Here is a 21,240-nt window from a genome sequence, read left to right as displayed (position 1 = left end):
AGAAAACCACTGAAGAGATATGTTCGATGTGTTTTAGAATGATAGGAATGAGTATGAGCTACCACCTTAGTATATGTGTGAAAAAGGGAACTGTCATCCTCTGAGTTGCTGAGTAGGATAATTGTTTGGAGAGAAAGAAATGTTAAAGCATTTGTAAAAAGTGCTTGGAATTTGGTGTACATTTCTGAAGCCCCTCTTCCTGTGCATTAGGGTACAAGCATGTCCAGTGTGGCTAATAGTCTGATAACAAGAATGGATTCACTGTCCTAGCAGAGGGATACAAAATGGGCAAAGCAAGTGTTTGGCAAAACAAAAGTGAGATGGGCTGCAGCTGGGAACGAGAGAAGTTTTGAAGATTCATTAAGATAAGGGATGATGACAATGTTCAGATAGAATTAGTAGGATGAGAAACAGAAACGGTCTAGGAAGGAATTATTTCACCTGTGATGATCTACCTGTAACACTGAGATGAGGCTTGAGGAACCTCCCAGTCTGCATTTCAAGATCAATATCATTACTAATCCAGGGACAGTAAACAATTTACCATAGATTTTTAAATAGTTATGTATATTATCTATTTTGAAAAAAACCCCAAAACAATGACATGAGAAAAATTCTGATTTTCTTCTCAGGTCCAGGAATAGTGAGAATTGGAGCAGGAATCAATGGAAACAGCAGGTACATGGGTCTAATGCAGGATGTAAGGCTTTATGAGAGAAAACTGACACAAGCAGAGATCTATGAACTCCATGCAGCTCCTGCAAAGAGTGACGTACACCCTGTCTCTGGGTATTTGGAGTATCGGCAGGGAGAAACCAATAAATCATTCATTGTGTCTGCAAAGGATGACAAAGAGGAAGAAGGAGAGGAGTTATTCATCCTAAAGCTCATTTCTGTGTGTGGTGGAGCTCGAATTTCACAAGAAAACACAACAGCAAGGTTAAGAATACAGAAAAGTGATAATGCTAATGGTTTATTTGGTTTCACTGGAGCATGTATTCCTGAGGTAAGATATTCATACGGAAAACTAGAGGAGAAATTTTAGACACAGCCAAACTAATGGCAAGGCTAACTAACATTTGAAGGGCCTTGATTCCACATTGTTAGTTTTTGTAGTTAAGCAAAATTTTCTAGAATTTGGAATTGTGTAAGTTCTGTTAATACAGCCTCAGTTACACTGGCATTTGCAATATCACTTTTTTTTAAATACCCCCAAATTATTTTTATTAAGAAAATTTATTTTATTACATAAACTGAAGACTAAGGCCTAAATTTTCCTAGAACAATTTTTTTCCTGTACTTCTGTAACTACTGAGACTGTAACCTGATGTCATCTTGGAGAGAGTTCATTTTCTTCTTAGTTCCTGATACAGTGCTGTGTTTTGGATTCAGGATGAGAATAATGTTGATAACACAAGGATCGTTTGGCTGATGCTAAGTCAGGCTTCCCCTGAATCAAAGACTTTTCTGTGTCTCATGCTCTGCTAGTGAGGAGCTGCTCAAAAAGCTGGGACGGAGCATGTCCAGGACAGCTGACCTGAACTGGCCAAAGGAACATTCCATACCATAGAATGTCATGTCCAGTATATAAAGTGTGGGACTTACCTGGAAGGGAGTTGGTCATTGTTTGGAAATGGGCTTGGTATTGGTCAGCATGTGGTGAACATTGTGCTGTGCAGCACTTGTTTCTCCTGGGTTCATTTACAGCCTCTCCCTCGCTTATAATTAAATCATCATCATTATCGTCATCATATTTGATATGAGTTCACTTGATACTGTCTGGAAGCTGCTGTTTTTAAACATTAAATTATATATGGTGGGTGGCCACCATATATACAGTATGTGAACTTGAATCTTCTTTTGAGAGGATTGAAATAAACATAATTAATTTGTAGGTTTTTAATCATTATGAGGGAGAAAGACATGATACCTATTTCTATTCTTACTAGATTATTTTGGAAAACAATTGCATACTGCTTTCCAATTTGGAGCTCTTATGACCTCTTAAGTACATCCTTTCTAACTGAAGTCCTTGTGTTTGAAGGCAACCATCTTGCCTGCGTGATGCTAGTTTTCAGTTTGGTTCAGTTTGCTTTCCAGGTGCCTACCATCTTGTATCATAATAGATTACAGTTTCAAATGCCACTGGTAATTCTGTGATACCACAGATCAGCAGCCAAGCATGAAGCAAAATTAAAAATTTATATGGCATGTTAATTATTTCTCCTTCATCTTATAATATTCTTTTATCAGTAGTTTAATTTGCTTGTATCCTTACCTGTCTGTTAAGCAGCTTAAGGCACATTGAGTATCTACACTGTGTTATACAGAAGCTCTGAAATTTATCTAATGCTTAAGATAGCTTTACCCTTTCTGATAATTTTCAAATGAAATTATTTTCTATTTTAGTTTGATGATCATAATTTTTTAATATACTTGGCCGATATCAATAACTGATTTGTTCCAAATATATGAAATTTTTGCTACTGAAGGCATGTTCTTTGCAAAGACAGAATTGCAAGGAGTAGTGTAGCACAAAAAGTTTTTCAGTTTTTCCTGAATGATGATAGTATAGTTTAATTTAAACGTATCTCTTTTGTTCTCCACAGTGTTTTTAGTCAGGGAAAGGAGGAATACAAATCTTTCTTTAAATTAAAATTAAAATAATTGACATTAATATAAAGCAGTAGAGTCATCTGCTTTTGACATACACATTTCAAACATATTGATTCTTGTTTTGTGTCCAAAAGACACAAAAGAAACAACGGAGTACAGTTACTGGCTGACCTCAGGAAGAAGCTATTGCAATTTCTGTTAAGATTGTTCCACCATCAAGTTCAGTTTCAGCTTCCTATTTGTCTGAAAGTGCTGAAAGGAACATGACAGCAATAAAAAATTGCTGAACATTTGACTAGCATTAGAGAATTCAATCTTTTACCTTTATTACTTTGATTTACTTTGATCCTAACAAATATGTCAATTCTTGCTTTCTTCCAGACTGCTGATGAGGGTTCCACTATATCCTGTGTCGTGGAGCGTACAAGGGGAGCCCTAGACTATGTGTATATAAATTACATTATCTCACAGGTTGATTCCAGTGGCATAAATTACTCTATTAGCGATTTTTCTAACAGCAGTGGCACTATCACATTCCTTCCTTGGCAGAGATCTAAGGTAAACCCTATCTTCCTATTAACTATTCATCCTGTCCTTTGCAAACCTGTTGGAAAACACCTTCTGGGGGTGCTTGACTGGTTTTCATACTAAAGTCTTTCCTTCACATGGCTTTTATTATATTTTGTAGAGTTTTTTTCATCTGTGACATCTAACAAGTGATAGGATAGACGTCCATATATCTGCGTGCATCTCACTTCAGGTGTTGCTGTGCATGCATGAATGCTTAAATGCACCTAATGCACAAGATATGTTTACATATATGTATATATTAAATCCATGTCTATCTATATGTACACTTCATATATACATATACATATATATCTATATGTATACTTCAGGTAGTCCTGAGCTTGACTAGTGGATCCAGTGACTTGAAATTGGAATATGATCAGGTTTTGATCTGAGTTTTGGAGCTCAGTTTTATCTCCACAACAATTAAATAGACAGCAGTCAACTTCAATGCTGTAATCAAGTGTCTTGCAGCTGTTTGCCACATTCTGTCTCTTTTGATTAATCTGTTTCTGTGAATTTGACCCCAACCCACAGCACAGGAATTTTACATTCATCTGAAGAAGAGATGTGGGACCACAATACTGTAGGAAGTTAATATGTGTTTTCTATGAGTGTTTGTTAAATAGAAAGGGGGGATTGAGAGTAGAAAACACTGTCTTTAATTTCACGTCTATCATTCTTCTGAAGTCAGTACGGACTGAGTGAAACCTGCTGACATAATTTGTAAAGATCCCAGTGACCCCACTAGAACTGTGGATCTGGTCCCAGTTAAACAATGTAATTGATTACAGCTTGGCAAAAACATGTGATTTTGGAAAATAGTATGCTCCTGACAGTTTATTCAGCTTTAATTCTCTATTGAAACATATTATGGCATTACATATAGTCATTTAAAGTAAAATTTGCGAAGTTTTTCCAGTCTGACAGCATGGTTGAGGCCTGACTTATTTTACATAATGGCAGAAAAGACCTTGCTCCATTGCTGTATGGTCTAATACACAGTCTGCATACAGAGGACCTAATGGTCATGGCCCTAAGAAACAGTCTGGGAGCAGTTGCTCATCAGGTGAAAAATCTTAAGAGAATTTCCATTGACTTTTGTAAACTATTCATTCCCATGGCTCTAAATATGATCAGCTACCTAAACGTTTTCTCCTATATGTCATATATTATCACTATATATAGAAAGCTGGAATTGTCTGAGATTAATATATTAGCCTATGCAGAGCAGATTATGTTACCTGATAGTATGAGCTGTAATCTCAAGTGTCAGGTGGCATAAAAAGCTCACTTCACTTGCTCTCTAAATTAGATTAAACACTGTAATGTCTCTGGAAGCTTGGTGAAGGTGTTTTTGGAATGGTTATTCTAAACTTATTATCCTAGAAGTTAGGTTAAATTACATGGAGAGCAAAAATATTCTCTACATTACTTTCTGAACTCACAGCGGATACAGCTGATTGACTGAAAAATTAATTGTTTAATGGGCTATAAAACTCTTAACAGATGTTTGTTGCATAGTTTGATTTCTCCATGATTTGGTCCTTCTCTAGGTCTTAAACTTGCATGTTATTGATGACGACGTTCCGGAGCTAAATGAGTATTTCCGTGTGACATTAGTCTCTGCAGTATCTGGAGATGGAAAACTAGGTTCAACTCCTACCAGTGGAGCAAGTATAGATCCAGAAAAGGAAACTACTGATATCAGCATTAAAGCCAGTGACCACCCATATGGTAACAATGTTGAAGATGATAACAGTCTTATTGCATATTTATGTATACTTCTAGCTCAAGAGGTAAAAATTTGCCTAGCTCAGATAGATGAGGAAGCAATGCCAAGTATTACACTTTATCTAACTTGAGATTAATTCATGATATTTAGACAAGAATGAAAGCCAAATTACTTTTGAGAATACTACAAAAAAGGCATTAAAACTGCCTGGACCAAACGTGTGGTCAAACAAAATTGCATGTTGTTGATTTTATGCCAGTTTTTGTGAAATGAGAATTCCTAATGGAGAGGGACATTTAAGCATGCTTATTATTATACCAATAAGTACCCATTATTATGACATATTTGGGTTCTTTTGGGAAGAGTTGAATTCATTCTTGTGATATGTTTTTTTAAGATTGTCATGAATATCAGTGAGATAGGGAATGATACACGTCACATTCCTGGAAATAGCATGATTGAGTCCTAAAGGCATATTAATATTTTTTTAAAATTTCATAAACATTAAATATAGATATTTTAAATATTTTTGTTTCAATTTTTTATTATAATTTGAATTTGGTATGAGAAGCCATGTAAATAGTAATTTTTGTCTTTCAGGTCTACTGCAGTTTTCAGTGGGGCCACCTCCTCAGCCCAGTGATGAAATGATCCTGCCAGCCTCTTCTGTGCCCCATATCACTGTTAAAGAAGAAGTTGGACACATTAGATTATTGGTAGTTCGTGCACAAGGGCTTCTTGGAACAGTTATTGTGGAATACAGGACAGTGCCACTTACAGCTTTCAGTCCTAAGGATTATCAGGTATGGCCATTGCCAAGGTGTGTAATTATTTTAGAGGTATTTGTCTTGGAAATAGCCATAGTTTGAATCTTTTATCTTAGCTGTGATAACTTTTCACAGAAACAGTTCGTTTTATATGGTGTTGTGATAGATAGATGCATAGTACTCACTGTAAAAATATAAATTGCTATGTGCCTTTTGCCTCCTTTCTGTGCAGCATCTTGTGTTTCCTAGGAAAAGCCTCTGAGTTTTATTTTGATATCTTTAAGAAAATTGTCAATGCAGCAAGAATGGAAGTACATCAGACTTTATATGAGCATACAGGTGCATGTACAGGTGAAGATTATATTTGTATGCATTAGGATTTGTACATATTCAACAACATAGCTTATATGTATCTGTGTTTGCTTGTTAAACTGCTGATTGTGCAGAAAAATGTAGATAAATGAAGATGCTCATAAGTCAGTGAATTTAGATTGCTATTTGTTATAACAAAGACTGAGCAGATTTTTTTAAAGCCAAAGTGAAGAAAAGTAGGTGTTTTGACAAAGACAAAAAGAATTGAGGTTGAATTTCTTTTTTCATTTGGACGAAAACACTAAACTTGAACAAAAATGTGAAGACCTGTCATATTTCAGGCTGTTGGGGGCTCAATGGAATTTCAGCCTGGAGAAAGATACAAGTACATTACTGTTAACATCACTGACAATTCTATTCCTGAACTAGAAAAAACTTTTAAAGTGGAGCTGTTGAACCCAGAGGGAGGAGGTAAGGCACATACATTAATCCACTGGTTGTATTTTTGTGATCTTTACTCATCCCTTAAAATCTAACCTGGTGAACTATTTCCATGTTATTTCTAAAGACACACCCTCCACACGGCAGCAATTCTTTTTAGAAAAGAACAGTCTTTCAGATGTTTTGTTAATCACTGCTGTAAACTACCAGATCTCAAAGAAAGTATATTACTACCATGCATTAGGTCATTAAAAGACAATTTCTGCTTTTTAAATTACATAATTTCATAGTTGGTAGAGAAAATTAAAGTAATGTAAAAAAAAAATTCTTTTTTTTTTTCTTTAAAGTTGCCAATATTTAATGTTTTAATAACCAAATGTGTGCTTTTTATCTACCACTTGAGTGAAACTGGAGACATTCCAATGAACTGGTTTATAACTGATTCAACTGGATTATAGACTGAGAAAATTGTGGGTTTTGAGATGTTTGGAGAGTTTAGCTGAGTTGGAGAGCTAGCTAGAAGCTAGTGTAAATCCTGCTGTTGAGATGTTAGTCTTACAACTGTTGGCAAGCATCAGTGCGCCTGCTGCATAAAATCACTTCTGCCTTACAGAATTTATTTCCATTGCAAAACATTTTTAAGGGAGATTTCAAGGCTGGTTGGAGAAAAGAAGTAATTCAAAATATTGAGAGCCATAAAGTGTCTTTTTAACTGATACTATTTTTCTAAGCAATTCAGAATTGTAAATGCCTTCTGGAAAGTTAGATCATACTAACGTGAATGTCTGTGCTGCAACGTGGCACTATGGTGCTATGCTAGGATTCTTTTGATAAAAATTCCAGAGCTTTCATGCATGTGGAATTTTTAGTAACTAGTTAAAGTTTAGTTAAAGTAGTAAGTTCACTTAAATGTACTTTTCTGTTTGAATTTTTTTGGTTAGAAAACTTACAGCTAACTTCAGTAATTTACTAGAGGTAGATACCCTCTGAACATAATCTTTTTGAGCTTTCCAACACCATTGTAAGCACAAAACTTAGGGTAAAGACTCCATCAGCTAAGCTGTCATTTTTTTCAATTTTCTCACACAAGGTTTTGATTTATGAGGAAATACTAGAATAAGAGAGTTTGACAGGGTCTAGCTAATGCTTCCCTCTGCCCCTGCCCCATTTCTAATTTCTCCATTAGGATTGAGAAAGAGGGAACATAGAAAGAATGGAAAAAAAAAAAAAGATAAAAGAAAGTTGTATGTGTTTTCTTGCCTTCTGACGTCCTTTTGCTGTTTCCAATGCAATAAAGTAAACAAGAGGTGGCCAATTCAATATTTTTTTCTGGCTTTTATTAGGAAGTCTGGATAGTTTTTGAAAATTGGTACTTTCCTAGAATACTTCTCTCTCTTTTTGTGTTGTCCAGAAATGTTTAAATTTCTTTCTGCTTTCCCTTTATTTGTAAATGTATATATGTGTATATATCTGTATGTCTGTCATCTTAAAGTTGCTGAGCTCTTTAGAAATGATGGAAGTGGTAGTGGTGATGGAAACATGGATTTATTCCTTTCAAGTGTCCCTCAACATGGTAAGCTCTTTTGTTTTTTGATTAATCCTATATTTTATTTATAATTGTAATAGCTGTCATAATTACTATGCTTGATGCTACTTGATGCAGCTTGTCATAATGTTTCTTTACATGCAGTTAGAGCTTATTAATTTAGATTTAACATAGAGTTTTGTCAAAAACATTCTTTTCCATTTTACTATAGGGGTAATTTCACTAGCAGTCAGTGTTTAGTGTAAAGCAGAGAACAACAGGTTCTTACGTCATCAAAACTATATTGTTGTAAAACACAACAATATAATAATTGCAGAATTAAAGTTTACAAATCTATCATTGTCAAATTTTCCTGGGGAAAAAAAAGCAAAGGGACTTTTTAAATTGAGGGTAATTTTCAAACTACCTGATTGTATGCTTTGACACATTCTATGTATAATTTTGATCCCTTCATGGCAAAAATACTCTTAAAGGAAACTAAGTTCTGTTAGATTTTTAATGAAATAGTCTGATTGTTTTTAATTTTTCCTCTTTCTTCAAATTTCTATTTATGTCATGACATGCAGAACACAATGATAATTTCATATTGAAAAAAAAATACCAAGTGAAAAAATAACATAGAATATATGGGAAAACCCTATGCATATAGGACTTCAGATTAAAACCTACAGATGCAAAAATGTGATATGAGCACCCATTATGCCAATAGAGTAATTTTTTTGTTTGTTTGTTTTTGTTTTTATTTTATTTGACATTCTGTTTCCCTTTTACTTGTTTCCAGAAATGTTTTTTTTAAGTGCCAGAGTCTTTTTCTCTCTGAGCAGCAAGTTATGTCACCTAAGACAATCTCTTTAGAAGTAGGATTTACTTGACTTGATGGTGGTTTTTTTTGTTGTTGTTGTTTGTTTGTTTGTTTGTTTTGTTGGGTTTTTTTTGTCTTTCATTCCAGCTTATGTTAGGATGAGACCTGCATTCATCTCGTCTTTCTGCTTACAATGTGGTTTACTATGTAGCTCCTCACTGTCCTAAATGCTGCTCCATTTTCATTCATTAAACCTGTAATTTTATTTTGGTTCCTCCCTTAAAATAATATTTGTTTTTGTTGCATAGTTCCATAGAAGGACTGACAGACTGGCTTACTGAAAGTCAGTTCCTATTCCATACAGTTACCATGCATCTAAAAAAAGAAAAAACCAAAGACAAACAGCATGGATACTTCAGTTATACTCTCTTTTGTACTTTTATAGCATATTTCTTTAGCTGTTTTCTTTCATGTAAGAAAACATGCTTGATAAAAATAATCCTTTTTGGAACTTGCATTTAACAGCTAGCTTGGGAATTGCATCCCACATCCTTGTGACTATTGAGGCTTCTGATGATGCTCATGGTGTGTTTGAGTTCAGTGCTGAGTCCCTCTTGGTGAATGGAACTGAGCCCGAAGATGGAGATGGCAATGTTGTGCTGCAGGTTAGAAAGCTTTGAGTCTCATACTGCTGCATTGTACTCTTCTATCTGTATTTACTGGTGTTCTATGATGCTTTTATCATTAGTCTGTGGGGTTTGTAACAACTTTGTCATGGACATTTCTTTTTCCAGTCATGCAGTGTTTGCTAATGTATATTATTCAGCTTGTAACTAAAATAATAATAATATCCAAAAACTTTAAATCTTCTACCTGTTTAGAATCAAGGGACTACTATCTTAAAATAACTGTTGATAATACAAGTTCAGCAGAGCTAAGATAATAAAAACTGCATGTTTTTAAAACACAGGCATATCTTTAACTCATCATGTTTTTGTCTTTGCTTAATTGCATTTCACACTTCTATGTTTTTCTTTCTCATAGAACAAAAATATGTACGTCTTTATATGTTTTACTTAGGTTGTGAGAACTCACGGAGCCTTATCTCAGGTTACATTGTATTGGATCATAATCTGCGATTTTACCAATGACCTGATCTCTACAGATGGGAGTGTAACATTTGATGTTGGCCAAGCAAGAACAAATATTACAATACAGGTTTCTCCTGATGATGTTCCCGAATTGGATAAGATATTTTCAGTTTTGATCATCAATGTCTCCCATGGTCGTCTTGGTTATCATACTAATGCAACGTTAACTATTTTAGCAAATGATGATCCATATGGAGTCTTCATCTTTTCTGAGCAAAACAGACCAATAGAAGTTGATGAAGAAACAAAAAATGTCTCTCTGACAGTTATAAGATGTGGTGGTCTCCTTGGTACAGTAATGGTGAAATACAGAACTATTGGTGATGAGGAAAAGTTGCCCTTTCTTCCACATGATGTTGTCAGAGCAATAGAGGGAAAAGACTATATACCCATTACAGGTTATGTGATCTTCTCAACCAATGAAAGTGAGGCCACAATATCCTTGCCTATTTTGGATGATGATGATCCAGAGAGGTCAGAATCTGTTTTTGTTGAGCTAAGCAGTATTGCTTTGATCAAGAAAGTTCAGGATCGGCCAAGTAAGTGTCTGACATAAAACCTATAATTTAACTATAAAGATCAAAATTTATATGTAACAGGAGAAAATGCAGCAAGATAAATGAAAGACTCTTTACCTCTACCAAACTCTATATAGTTAAGATATCTCTGAGTTACCTGACTTGTGCCTGTTGGCATTTATTTCCTTTGGCACAGTATTTTATTGGAAATGCATGAGTATTTATTTATCCCTTTTGCATTGTCTTATCCAAGGTCTTTCAGGCCAAATATGTTACAGTTTTTGGTTTTGCAATAATACCTGCTCATTTAGCACTGTTTCTGAAAGTTCAGTAGTAGGAAATAATTAAGCTAGTTTCTCATATTAAAATACAAAAAAGTCTTATTAAAAAAAAGGGATGTAGAATTAGTGACATGCTGCTTTCTTAGCGTTGACAATTTTTACTTCATTTCTCATTCAGATAAATTCATGTCATTACAGCCTGATTTGTGCTTCAAAGATTCAAGGCATATTTAATTGCTGGCCTTACCCCCAGGTTAAGGGGTAACTTCAAATATAATTCTACTTGGAGTTGAAATCTTACTTATATTTCATCATATCAAGAGTAAAACTGAAATTATTCTGAACTGTATTGATCTTACTATGAGCCTTATGGATAAATAAATAGATATATAGATAAATTCACAGTACCTCATTTTTTTAAAAAAATATTCCTTGTCTGCTCCACAGTATGGTAGAATAATGTTACTAAAAATTCAGATTTTCTGCCAGAATGTAGTTCAAACACATGTATTTTGATATGGTTTGTAGTTATGCTTTGTCCAATTGTAAAAAAAGATAATTTTCATGAAAACAGAGACTGCCAAACTCACATGTATGCCTATGAACTCTATAGCCATGAACAGTAAGCATTTCAGGCACCCCTCACTAAGTTTTCTTTATATTTCAGTTATAAATTCTCCTCGACTTGGCTTAGTGGGTGAGACAATAGCTCATGTGATTATCAATGCCAATGATGATGCTTTTGGAACACTTCAGCTTTCAGCTTCAGCTGTGCATGTTGCTGAAAATTATGTTGGACCAATCATTAACGTGACCAGAACTGGGGGAATATTTTCAGATGTTTCTGTGAAATTTAAAGCTATGCCAATAACTGCAACAGCTGGTAAGAAAGCAAAATAGCAGAAGTATGTAGTCTGTGTTAAAGCTGAAACACACAAGTGTTATATATTTAACACTGGTTTGAATATATATGTATTCAAATATATATACTTATATTTATATACTTATATATATAACCAGTTATATATATATTTATTCAAATATATAAACCAGTTTAATATATATTCAAACCTATTTTATAACAAGTACGAAATATAAAGTAGTAAGGTATTGATTGTGCTTAGCAAATATGAATCCAACACCTAGGGGAAAGTTTACACAACATCACTGGAAAACCTAAAAGTGAAATGAGGGAAGGAATTGGGGGTGTTTGTTTACTTAGTAGCACACCACAACTTAAATGCCTCTTCCCACCCCCACCCCTGAAATACCATAGCAGTATTATGTAGTCCCATGTACATATTTAAATCCATCATGTACTGCTTAGTTGAGCTTATTGAAGAGGAAGTGAGAGCTGGGGACTCAGGTGTAAAACAAACAGGGAAAAATCAATCAAAACCCAAGGAGACTTGTACTTCTGAAAATGGAATGTAAACTTCTACAGTTGGTCCCTGCTGTAGAGAAGGTACATAAAGAAAGGAGAAAAATTATGAAGTCTGCAGGATCAAAACCACTTAGGCAGTTTTAAATTGAATGCACTGTATTTCAGCTATGTCCAAATTGAATAGGTGGGTGGTGCATGCTCTGAGAACTTTTAATTTTTATGTAACAGATTGTTATAAATTAAATGTGTAGCTAGATTTATATCAGAGTATGCTTTCAATTAGTTTCTGAAGCAGAGCTGTGATCTAATGTATCACAGATGTTCCTGTGATACAGGAACAGTTCCTGGACAGTTGAGACAAAGTTGAGACAAGTTTGCCTAAAATGAGGTTCACACAGAAAATATGCCCTTTACTGAAATCTACCTTGACAAGGTGCTTCTGTTCACTTTTATCTATTTGAAAGATGGACAGCAATTATAAATTAAAGACAGAAACATCTTGGTAGTGTGGCCTTGTAAACAGCAGACAATAATGGACCTTTTGTAACTACCTCTTGGTCTAGCAGTGCTAATCTGTTTTGGTCAAACCAAGTTTTGCTTTGATCCATCCAGACATCTAAAAGGCAGTGGAAAGTAAAAAAAAAAGGCAAACAAACCTTTTGTTGTGTGTGGGTCTAAAGATAAAGGAAAAGATCCCATAAAAACACAGAGGAATGCATGTATAAGCAAAGAGAAGATGGGTATTACTGATAATGTTCACCACACTGAACCATAAATCACTGATGTTGTCTATGTTTTTTTTTGCTTTGGGCTTTTTCATCTGCATATCTAGGTGAGGACTACAGTGTAGCTTCATCAGATGTTGTCTTACTAGAAGGGGAAACAAGTAAAGCTGTGCCAATTTATATAATTAATGACATCAATCCTGAAGTTGAGGAGTCATTTTATGTTCAGCTGCTGAACCAAACAACAGGAGGAGCCTTACTTGGATCTTTGACGAGGGCAATCATAACTATTGAGGCTTCTGATGACCCATTTGGATCCTTTGGTAAAGGAGTGCATATTTTCTTTCTTCTGCTAACATTTTTTTCTGGGGATTTGTGGGGGAGCTGCTACTTGGCAACTGGGTAAAAACATTCAGAAGCAGAAGTGTGGGTGCAGAGAGTAAAGGAAAAGATAAAATAAACTGAATTAAAGATAAGATAAAGTGAATTAAAACATATAATAAAGGAGTAATGGCCTTAATATAACAAAAAGCCTTAATATAACAAAAGGATTGAGCTGCTTGGAGGCTCTGATCCATGGCACCAAGCAGTAGAACAAGAGGCAACAGACAGAAACTGATGCCCAGGAAGTTCACCTGAATGTGAGGAAGACCTTCTTTACTGTGCAGGTGATGGTGCACGTTGAACAGGTTGCCCAGAGAGGTTGTGGAGTCTCCTTCAGTGGAAACATCCTGGAGCTGTCTGGACACACTCGGGTGCCATGTGCTCTGGGATGACCCTACTCCAGCAGGGAGCTTGAACCCGATGAACTACAGTGGTCCCTTCCAATCTGACCCATTCTGTGATTTCTACTTAACGTGTTCCAAGTTAAATAGTTTTGATTTATTTCATAGTCTAAGACCTTAGAAACAGTTCATGGTTAGCTTCAAACAATGGGGAATAGACTTTTTGGATGAGGGCTTAATTTTCATGCTAATTTTCTCTGTAGATGAAAATATGAGAATTGAAAGTTTGCTTTTAGGTTTAAACCTGATTAAAAGGGATTTACCTGTGCAAGTAAATGCAATCAAGTAAAATAAAATTCTGTACTTTAGGAACTGATATATTTAATTTTGGTTTTATTGTTAATGCACTACATCTCCCTGTGGCGTACATCAGTTTTCCAGAATACCGAATTCACTGTGGAGGAGCCTGAATTTGGATCAGTAACCATAAATCTGCCAATAATCCGCAATGCTGGGACGCTGGGTAATGTTACTGTTCAGTGGGCAGCTACCATTAATGGACATCCTGCTGATGATGACTTGCAAGTTGCCATGGGTAATATTACTTTTGCCCCTGGGGAAGCCATTCAGATGTTGCTGTTGGAAATCCTGGCTGATGATGTTCCAGAAGTAGAAGAAGTAAGTAGAGCAGTTATGCCTCTCTTGAATAGTACTAGAGTTTTAACTTGTATAAGAAATGTGTGCAGATCAAAACAAGAAATGTTATGGCAGGAAGCTGCAAGAAGTTCTGATTTTATTTTGCTTGTGATTATTTTTAGAAATGGCAAAAATTGTTTAGCTGCCTTATTTGTTTTTCTTTTTTTTTCTTTTTGAGATTGTCCATGTAGAATTAACTCAGGCCTCCAACGGTGGTGCTATCGGGTTAGATAGCATGGCAAATATTGTTATACCTGCCAATGATAATCCTTATGGCACAGTTTTCTTTCATCAATCCTCATATCGAATTCAGGAGCCACTAGAAAGAAATTTACTTGCAAATATATCAGTCAGGAGAAGGTCTGTATAATATTGACTGATTTTGAATCTCTTTTTTTTGTTGTTGTTTTTGTTGGTTTGGTTTGGTTTGGTTTTTTGTTGGGTTTTTTTTAAATATAATTTTAAATGTCATGCCCTTGTATAAGTACTTGCATCAATTTCCTTATCTGCCAACTCTATCTTTTTTCATATACATTGATTTTGAACTAGATGTCTGCTTGTTAGAAAAGTACATAAAGGACTTAAATGTAGCATACATTTGTGGTATGAATTCAGTGTACACTGTGTACTGTTAAATTGTCAAGCCATTTAAAGCTGCAAACCAGCCTGCTCCTGTGATGTGAACTGCAGGACAAAGCGTATCAAATGTTTTTTGATGTAAAACAAAACTAAAAGGAGAACAAAATGAAAAGGAGAACGAAAAGGTTTTGCACATGAAGTATGGTATCCTGATGACACCTCGGAGGAATGATGACAATGCTAGACAGCAGAGGCTTTTTCTTCCTTGACAATCCTAGAAAGACTAAGTTAATTCCCAGAAACAAATGTTTGCAAACATGCACACTTAGCAGACTGCTATCCAAGCTATAAACAATCAAACTTGCTCTCCAAAAAAACTAATTACTCAGTTATTCTGGTATTAGCTTCAAGGGAAGTCACTTTAATCAGCTGTTTGTAACTTTTCAGCAATTCAGAAGGGGTTAGTTAATTTTGTTCATTTTTATTCTTAACCCAGTAACATATAGAATATTAGACATGTTTTACCAGCTAACATAACATTTTTATTTTAATGTCTTTTAGTGGGGGAAGGTTTGGTCAGCTGCAAATATTTTACAGCACTTCTGAGATTGACATCATAGCTCTTGCCATTGAGCAAGGTGAGGATATACTGGCCTATTATGAGTCTCCTGTACAAGGAATTCCTGACCAGCCATCCAAGACGAGAGTGAATGTGTCAGCAGCAAGTGATCCACTGCATGCCTGTGCAACTCAGTGCCTAAAAGAAAAAGTATGTTCAGCCTTTATATTTTCCAGTGCCTCTGAGATTCCACTCTGCCTTTGGCTGACAACAGAGATCAGCCTATTAACTAATATGTCGGGATTGTGGACCTACAAGAAAAACATCAGCAGTACATCTACTCTGTTTAGCACACAAGCCATTGCTGGAAGTGACTATGAATCTATCACAAGACAGTGGGCCATCATGCAGGAAGGGGAAGAGTTTGCAAATCTCACAGTTACCATACTCCCTGACAGCCTGCCAGAGCTGGATGAAAAATTCGCTATATCCCTGTTGAAGGTTGAACTAATGAATATCTCAGCCAACTTAAAAAATCAACCAACTATCGGACAGCCAAATACTTGCACAGTTATCATAATGATGAATGGGGATGCCTTTGGAGTATTTAAGATCTACAGTATAAGTCCCAATGCAACAGAGAAAGGTCTGTATATTGAAGTAGAAGAACGCCCTCAGGCCAATGTGCAGCTAATGATACATAGGACAGAAGGCAGCCTGGGACAGGTGGCAGTGGAATGGTGTGTTGTTGGTGGAACTGCTACCCCAGACTTGGATTTTGTTGGAGTTGGTGAGATTCTGGTGTTTGCTGAAGGTGAGGCAAGGTTTTGCACTAGCTTCTCTTGTTTAAAACTAAAGAAAACACAAACCAAACACACACACACAGACTGAAAAAAAAAAAAAAAAGGATGAAAAATATAAATATTAAAGTATTTTTTAAGAAATATTGCAGTGTGAATGATAAAAATAACATTTTTACTAAATAACTAAGGAATAATGTTGCTGACATAGTTGTGGTATCAAAGATAATGAAAATGAGAATCAGGCCTAATTGCTCTTTTGTTAATCTTCAGTCAATACAGTACTAATTTTTGATGAAAGATCTTTTTCGATTCTGAGGTTGTATTGATTTTGTAACAGAACAGGATATTTTAAAAATTTCAGAGAAGAAAAGTCTATGGCAGGCATTATTTGAGCACTGTGCAAGATGAAAAATGTATTTTATATTTTCAAAGTCTGAGATGATTGAACAGTTGTTTTGAAAACAATTTATGGGAGTGTAGTAAAGATTCTAGTGTTCATTTAACTTGCTAAACCATCTGAACTCAAATGAAGGGTTTCCAGGAATGATTTGGAATCTAACATGTAATTATATTAGTGTTTATGAGTTTACAAAATTTATTTTCAAAATACTTTGAAAGGCAATATAACAAAAAATATGTGTATCTGGTAAACTGATATAATTATGAGTATAGGTTATGCACATGCCTTGACCAACAGGATTATGTTGCAAATTGTAATGTATTATAGAGACTGGTAATTGATTTTGTTTGCTGCTTACATTGTCACTCTTTGATATTCCAGAAGACAGGTAACTAATACAATGATAGCCCACTTTATGCATTTCCTGACCCAGTAAATATATAGTCAAATTTCATGTACTTATGTCTGTATGTGGTTCATCAGAAAATGTATTTACTTGGTAATTCTTTTTACAAGAATTGTATTTCCCTTTTCTAATTAAAATTTGAAAGCCGGAGGACTTATAAAGCAAATAAGAATTCTAGGCATTCAGAAATTATGTTAACATTATTAATTTCTACATGGTATATTTAATAATTTGTTAATTACATTGCCTAATACAGCTTTTTGTTAGTAATTGAATAAATTTTCATAATGACATTCAATAAGTTCTAGACAGATAAATAACTAAAGATTCTTCATGTCCTTTTCTATATTAGTTAATTATTTACTACTAGAATAGATGATTACATCTTTTTAAAAGGTGATTTTCATGTGAACATGTAAGTATGTGTGTGTTCTTCTACTTGCAGGTGAAACTAAAAAGATGGTCACACTGACCATTTTAGATGATCCAGAGCCAGAGGATAATGAAAGCATCATAATCAGCCTGGTGCATACTGAAGGAGGGAGTAGGATTCTGCCCAGTTTCGACACTGTCACAGTGGTTATCCTGGCAAGTGACAATGTGGCAGGAATCATTAGCTTCCAGACAGATGGAAGGTCTGTTATTGGTTGTGAAGGTGGGTTCTGTGTGTTGACCACACTCAGTTTAACATGACCTTCCATCTCTGTGCTTTCTGTTGATAATGATTCAGTGATTATTTCACTGTTCAGAGAATGCCAGCAAAGAAAAACCACATACTTAGCACACACTTATTTATATTTTAACTCTTGCAAACATAGCATTTAAAGGAAATCTGTGGAAAAGATGAATAGACCATTTCCAAAACCATTTTATATTTCATCATCTGTTCTTTTCATTTCTTTTTCTGAAGGTTGTGCCTTGCTTCTATTGGTGTTGCATTTCTAAGCTCTTTTTAGCATTTCTCATTCATTTATGCCATATTCCAGAACTGTATATAACACCCATCATATACACCAGTTACTAATCTTAACATTAATTTTAAATCATCTGGAAAATATTCCTACAGGAAAAAAAAATAGAAAAAAATCTTCCATCTTCTAAAGTTTCTCTTTATATTTTTTATGGTGGATCATTTTAGGAGTGTGACCATCTTGATGTCATCACTTAGTCATGACTTTTGAGAGCGATAAGAGTTTGATATCTAGTGTCTACCAGTGGTTTAAGAGAGCATGTTGCATGTTTTACCTAGGGTTTGGTACAGTTCTGCATAGGACAGTAATAATACAAATGGTGACTGCTTTTGTTAGCCTTCGCTGGAATCTCAGTGTATTGCAGTTTCAAGTTTACTGATGTGTAAACTGATGGGTAGAGAAAACTGACAGAACAGAAATTTGCTGTCCAGGAATATGTGCACTGAATTTTCTGTTGGAAGAAAAAGTCTATCTCAAAAGAACATGGTCTGTTTTTTTCCCCATAATGAAAGGACACCATAAGCTTTTGGGTTTTATTTAGGTACAGTTTGTGTTCATTCTAGTGTGCCCAGTTTCCATCCTTTATTACTCTGCATTAGCGGTTCTGATCTGCCTGACAAGCCAGCTGCAGTCTGGCAGTCTAAGAACAGTTGTTAATGAGCCCAAAAAATTAATCCAAACCATCTCATTCCCCAAGGTTACAAAGACCTTATATACTTTCCACTGATTAAATATTATTCATAACATGCTGAAGCTGAACGCTTTATTTGGAGCGGAAATACTCTGCTATATAGAGCACATATATAGTGCTATAACTGATTCCAATTCCTTTAGTGTGTGAAAAATAATGCATTGCATTATAGCAAGAAAAAACAGCCAAACTGTTTCACTTGGATAAAAAAAGGGGATGAGCTAAGGCCTTCCTATTATTTCAGTGGTTTTATTTCACTTTCATTATCAAATTTTTTATTATGAAAGCAAACATTATCAGACATAAATCCAAATATTTATTGTACTATTGAACAGTTTCTGTTAAGCAACTCAACATTATTTTCAAGCTGTGTGTATTATTATTCCTGTGGGGAGGAAAGAGTTGAAAAAATGAAGTTTGGGGAGGAAAGAGAAAAATAAGTTTGGTTTAGAATTGTTTTCGCTTAAAGACCAACCCTGCAGGTGGGAGATGTTAGAAAATAATGAGTGTGAGAAAATTCAGGTATTTGTGTTTGCTCTGGATTGTTGGCTGTCAACTGAAGAGGAATGGAATTTTCTCACAAAAGGTAACAGGATGTTGTTAAAGACTTAAAAACTTTTCCCATAGACTTAGATCTCTTTGTAAAGGGGAAAGGGAGTTAAGAAGGCTGGTGAAACACAGCCTGGTGAAGGATTTGTGCATGGTCCAGGCCTTTTGATATGTAACATAGCTCTCAGGCCTGGGCAGTTTTAGCCCTGCTAATATGGAATAAACTTAACAGTGTATATGTCTCTGCTTTAAGAGTTAAATAATGGAATAAATCTTTTCTTCACACTTCAGCTGTGGGTCATGGCTGTCTTGGTGTTACCTGCATATTCAGTTCACAAAATCACCGTATTGAGGGCAAGGGCAGCATTTAAGTATAGGCAGAACATGCAACAGTTGTATGGCTATGGCTGAATTAGATGAAAACACACTGCAACAGCTTGAGATAAGGAACAAGAGAAGAATGGATGAGGTCCCCTTCTTCTTCTTGATAAAGGCAGAAATCTAAAGAAAGATATAAAACGGTAAAATATTATTTAAAAAAAAATAGTGCAATTAACCTAATAATACTTTCAATCTTCAGAACTCAAATTTGTATTTGTGTTTGTATTTCTTACTGGACAGGAATAACAAATATTTTGGTAAAGCTGGCTGAGCTTTACATGGGTCAGTAACTGGCTGCTGGAGGGTCTTTAAATTGTGATGAATTGTACTTCAGGTTTCCATCTTCGTGCTTGGATTACAGTGTATCAGGATTCTGCATCATAAAGTGTTTTCCAGTCTTCAGTGAAAATTTGTTGTATTATATAATGTTGCATTGAAATAACCTTCGTCTTAATTGTGTGTTCTGTGATGATAGTAAATTATTATTCTGTCAAATATTTATTTGTTTGCAATGGATGTGCAAAATTCTCAAATGGGATAGAACAGATTTCAGGGCAGTGTTAAATGATGTGACAGATTAGCCTGTAAACTGTCAGTCTGTCCTCAGATATCTGACAGTAGAAGGAGAATTCTTACGATGTCAATGAATTTTGAATTCCTTTGTTCTCTTAGAACTAGTGTAGGACAACTTAAAACAAGGCTTAACTGAAGTTTGAAATGGTGAGACTGATAACATACTAATTCTACGTATTGGAAAATTGGTGGATACAATTTTCGTATTACTTCTTCACAATTTTATTTTTCAGTTTATTATATTAAGGTCTTTTTAAGTTTGTTCATATCTCTCTCATTGGTAGCCAATATATTGGCATTTCTCAAATATTTCCTTACCAACCAGGGAACACATCCAGAAAGTGATTAATTTTTTTCTGCCAGTTTTAGATATACAGTACTGTCCTGCAATATAATATGCTAAAATAACCAGATAAGCATCCCAGTTTGGTGTTCTTTAAGTTACAGTCAGTGAGAGTAGCTGTGCTGCTCAATTCTGTTTGCCATGGACTATGAACATAACAACCTAACACCACATCTGCTCTTTCCCTTTCACAGATACAGCTTAGTGTTTGTCAGTAGGGTGGCTTTTAAGTGTGTACATAACACATGGAATTAGTCCCAGTTTCACAAGAGCAAAAAAAATCCAGTTCAATTTATAGCAATACTAAGAAAGTAATTTTCAGTCAGTTGAGGATGGACTTAAGTTTACATTATTATTTCCAAGCACCTCAAGATTATAAATTTCTGCATATTCATGTGAGAAATGAGACAACTCTTAAAAAGATTAATTTATTGAAAACAGAAAAGTTGGAAAATTACAGAAATCAGAAAAATATAAAAATTTGGGATCCTATGGCTCAGTAGATGGTATGCCCCAGGAGCGCAGGGATATGAGATCTTCTGGCTGAGACAGCACTAGACCTCAGGTAGAGAAAAAGAACTTGCAGTGCTGGGTTGACTTTAAAAAAATTACTAAAAGCCCCTTAAAAGGGGTAAGGCTTTGAATGCCCAGCACCGACGTCTCCCACAGCTAGTCTAGAGAGAGCAAGAGGGGAAGAGAGAAGAGAGCCCGCCTCT

The 21,240-nt window shown here is 35.2% G+C and overlaps 1 protein-coding gene across 1 annotated transcript in view; it reads left to right on the top strand.

The window, feature by feature from the left end:
- The window catches only part of ADGRV1 (adhesion G protein-coupled receptor V1), a gene marked incomplete at both ends in the record, with an annotated part of 262,544 nt that overhangs the window by 35,086 nt on the left and 206,218 nt on the right, over nt 1–21,240 (top strand). Inside the window, 14 exons of the mRNA XM_082301998.1 lie at nt 633–1,006; nt 2,998–3,174; nt 4,743–4,923; nt 5,522–5,724; nt 6,342–6,471; nt 7,934–8,014; nt 9,315–9,454; nt 9,870–10,479; nt 11,407–11,622; nt 12,956–13,171; nt 14,007–14,251; nt 14,448–14,629; nt 15,410–16,221; nt 17,462–17,671. Of these exons, the coding sequence (XP_082158124.1) occupies nt 633–1,006; nt 2,998–3,174; nt 4,743–4,923; nt 5,522–5,724; nt 6,342–6,471; nt 7,934–8,014; nt 9,315–9,454; nt 9,870–10,479; nt 11,407–11,622; nt 12,956–13,171; nt 14,007–14,251; nt 14,448–14,629; nt 15,410–16,221; nt 17,462–17,671 (3,777 nt within the window). The remainder of the gene's footprint in view (nt 1–632; nt 1,007–2,997; nt 3,175–4,742; nt 4,924–5,521; nt 5,725–6,341; nt 6,472–7,933; nt 8,015–9,314; nt 9,455–9,869; nt 10,480–11,406; nt 11,623–12,955; nt 13,172–14,006; nt 14,252–14,447; nt 14,630–15,409; nt 16,222–17,461; nt 17,672–21,240) is intronic.

This window comes from Coloeus monedula (assembly GCF_965178545.1).
Source record: "Coloeus monedula genome assembly, chromosome: Z".
Taxonomy (NCBI): Eukaryota; Metazoa; Chordata; class Aves; order Passeriformes; family Corvidae; genus Coloeus; species Coloeus monedula.
This window is presented reverse-complemented; position numbering and strand designations above follow the sequence as displayed.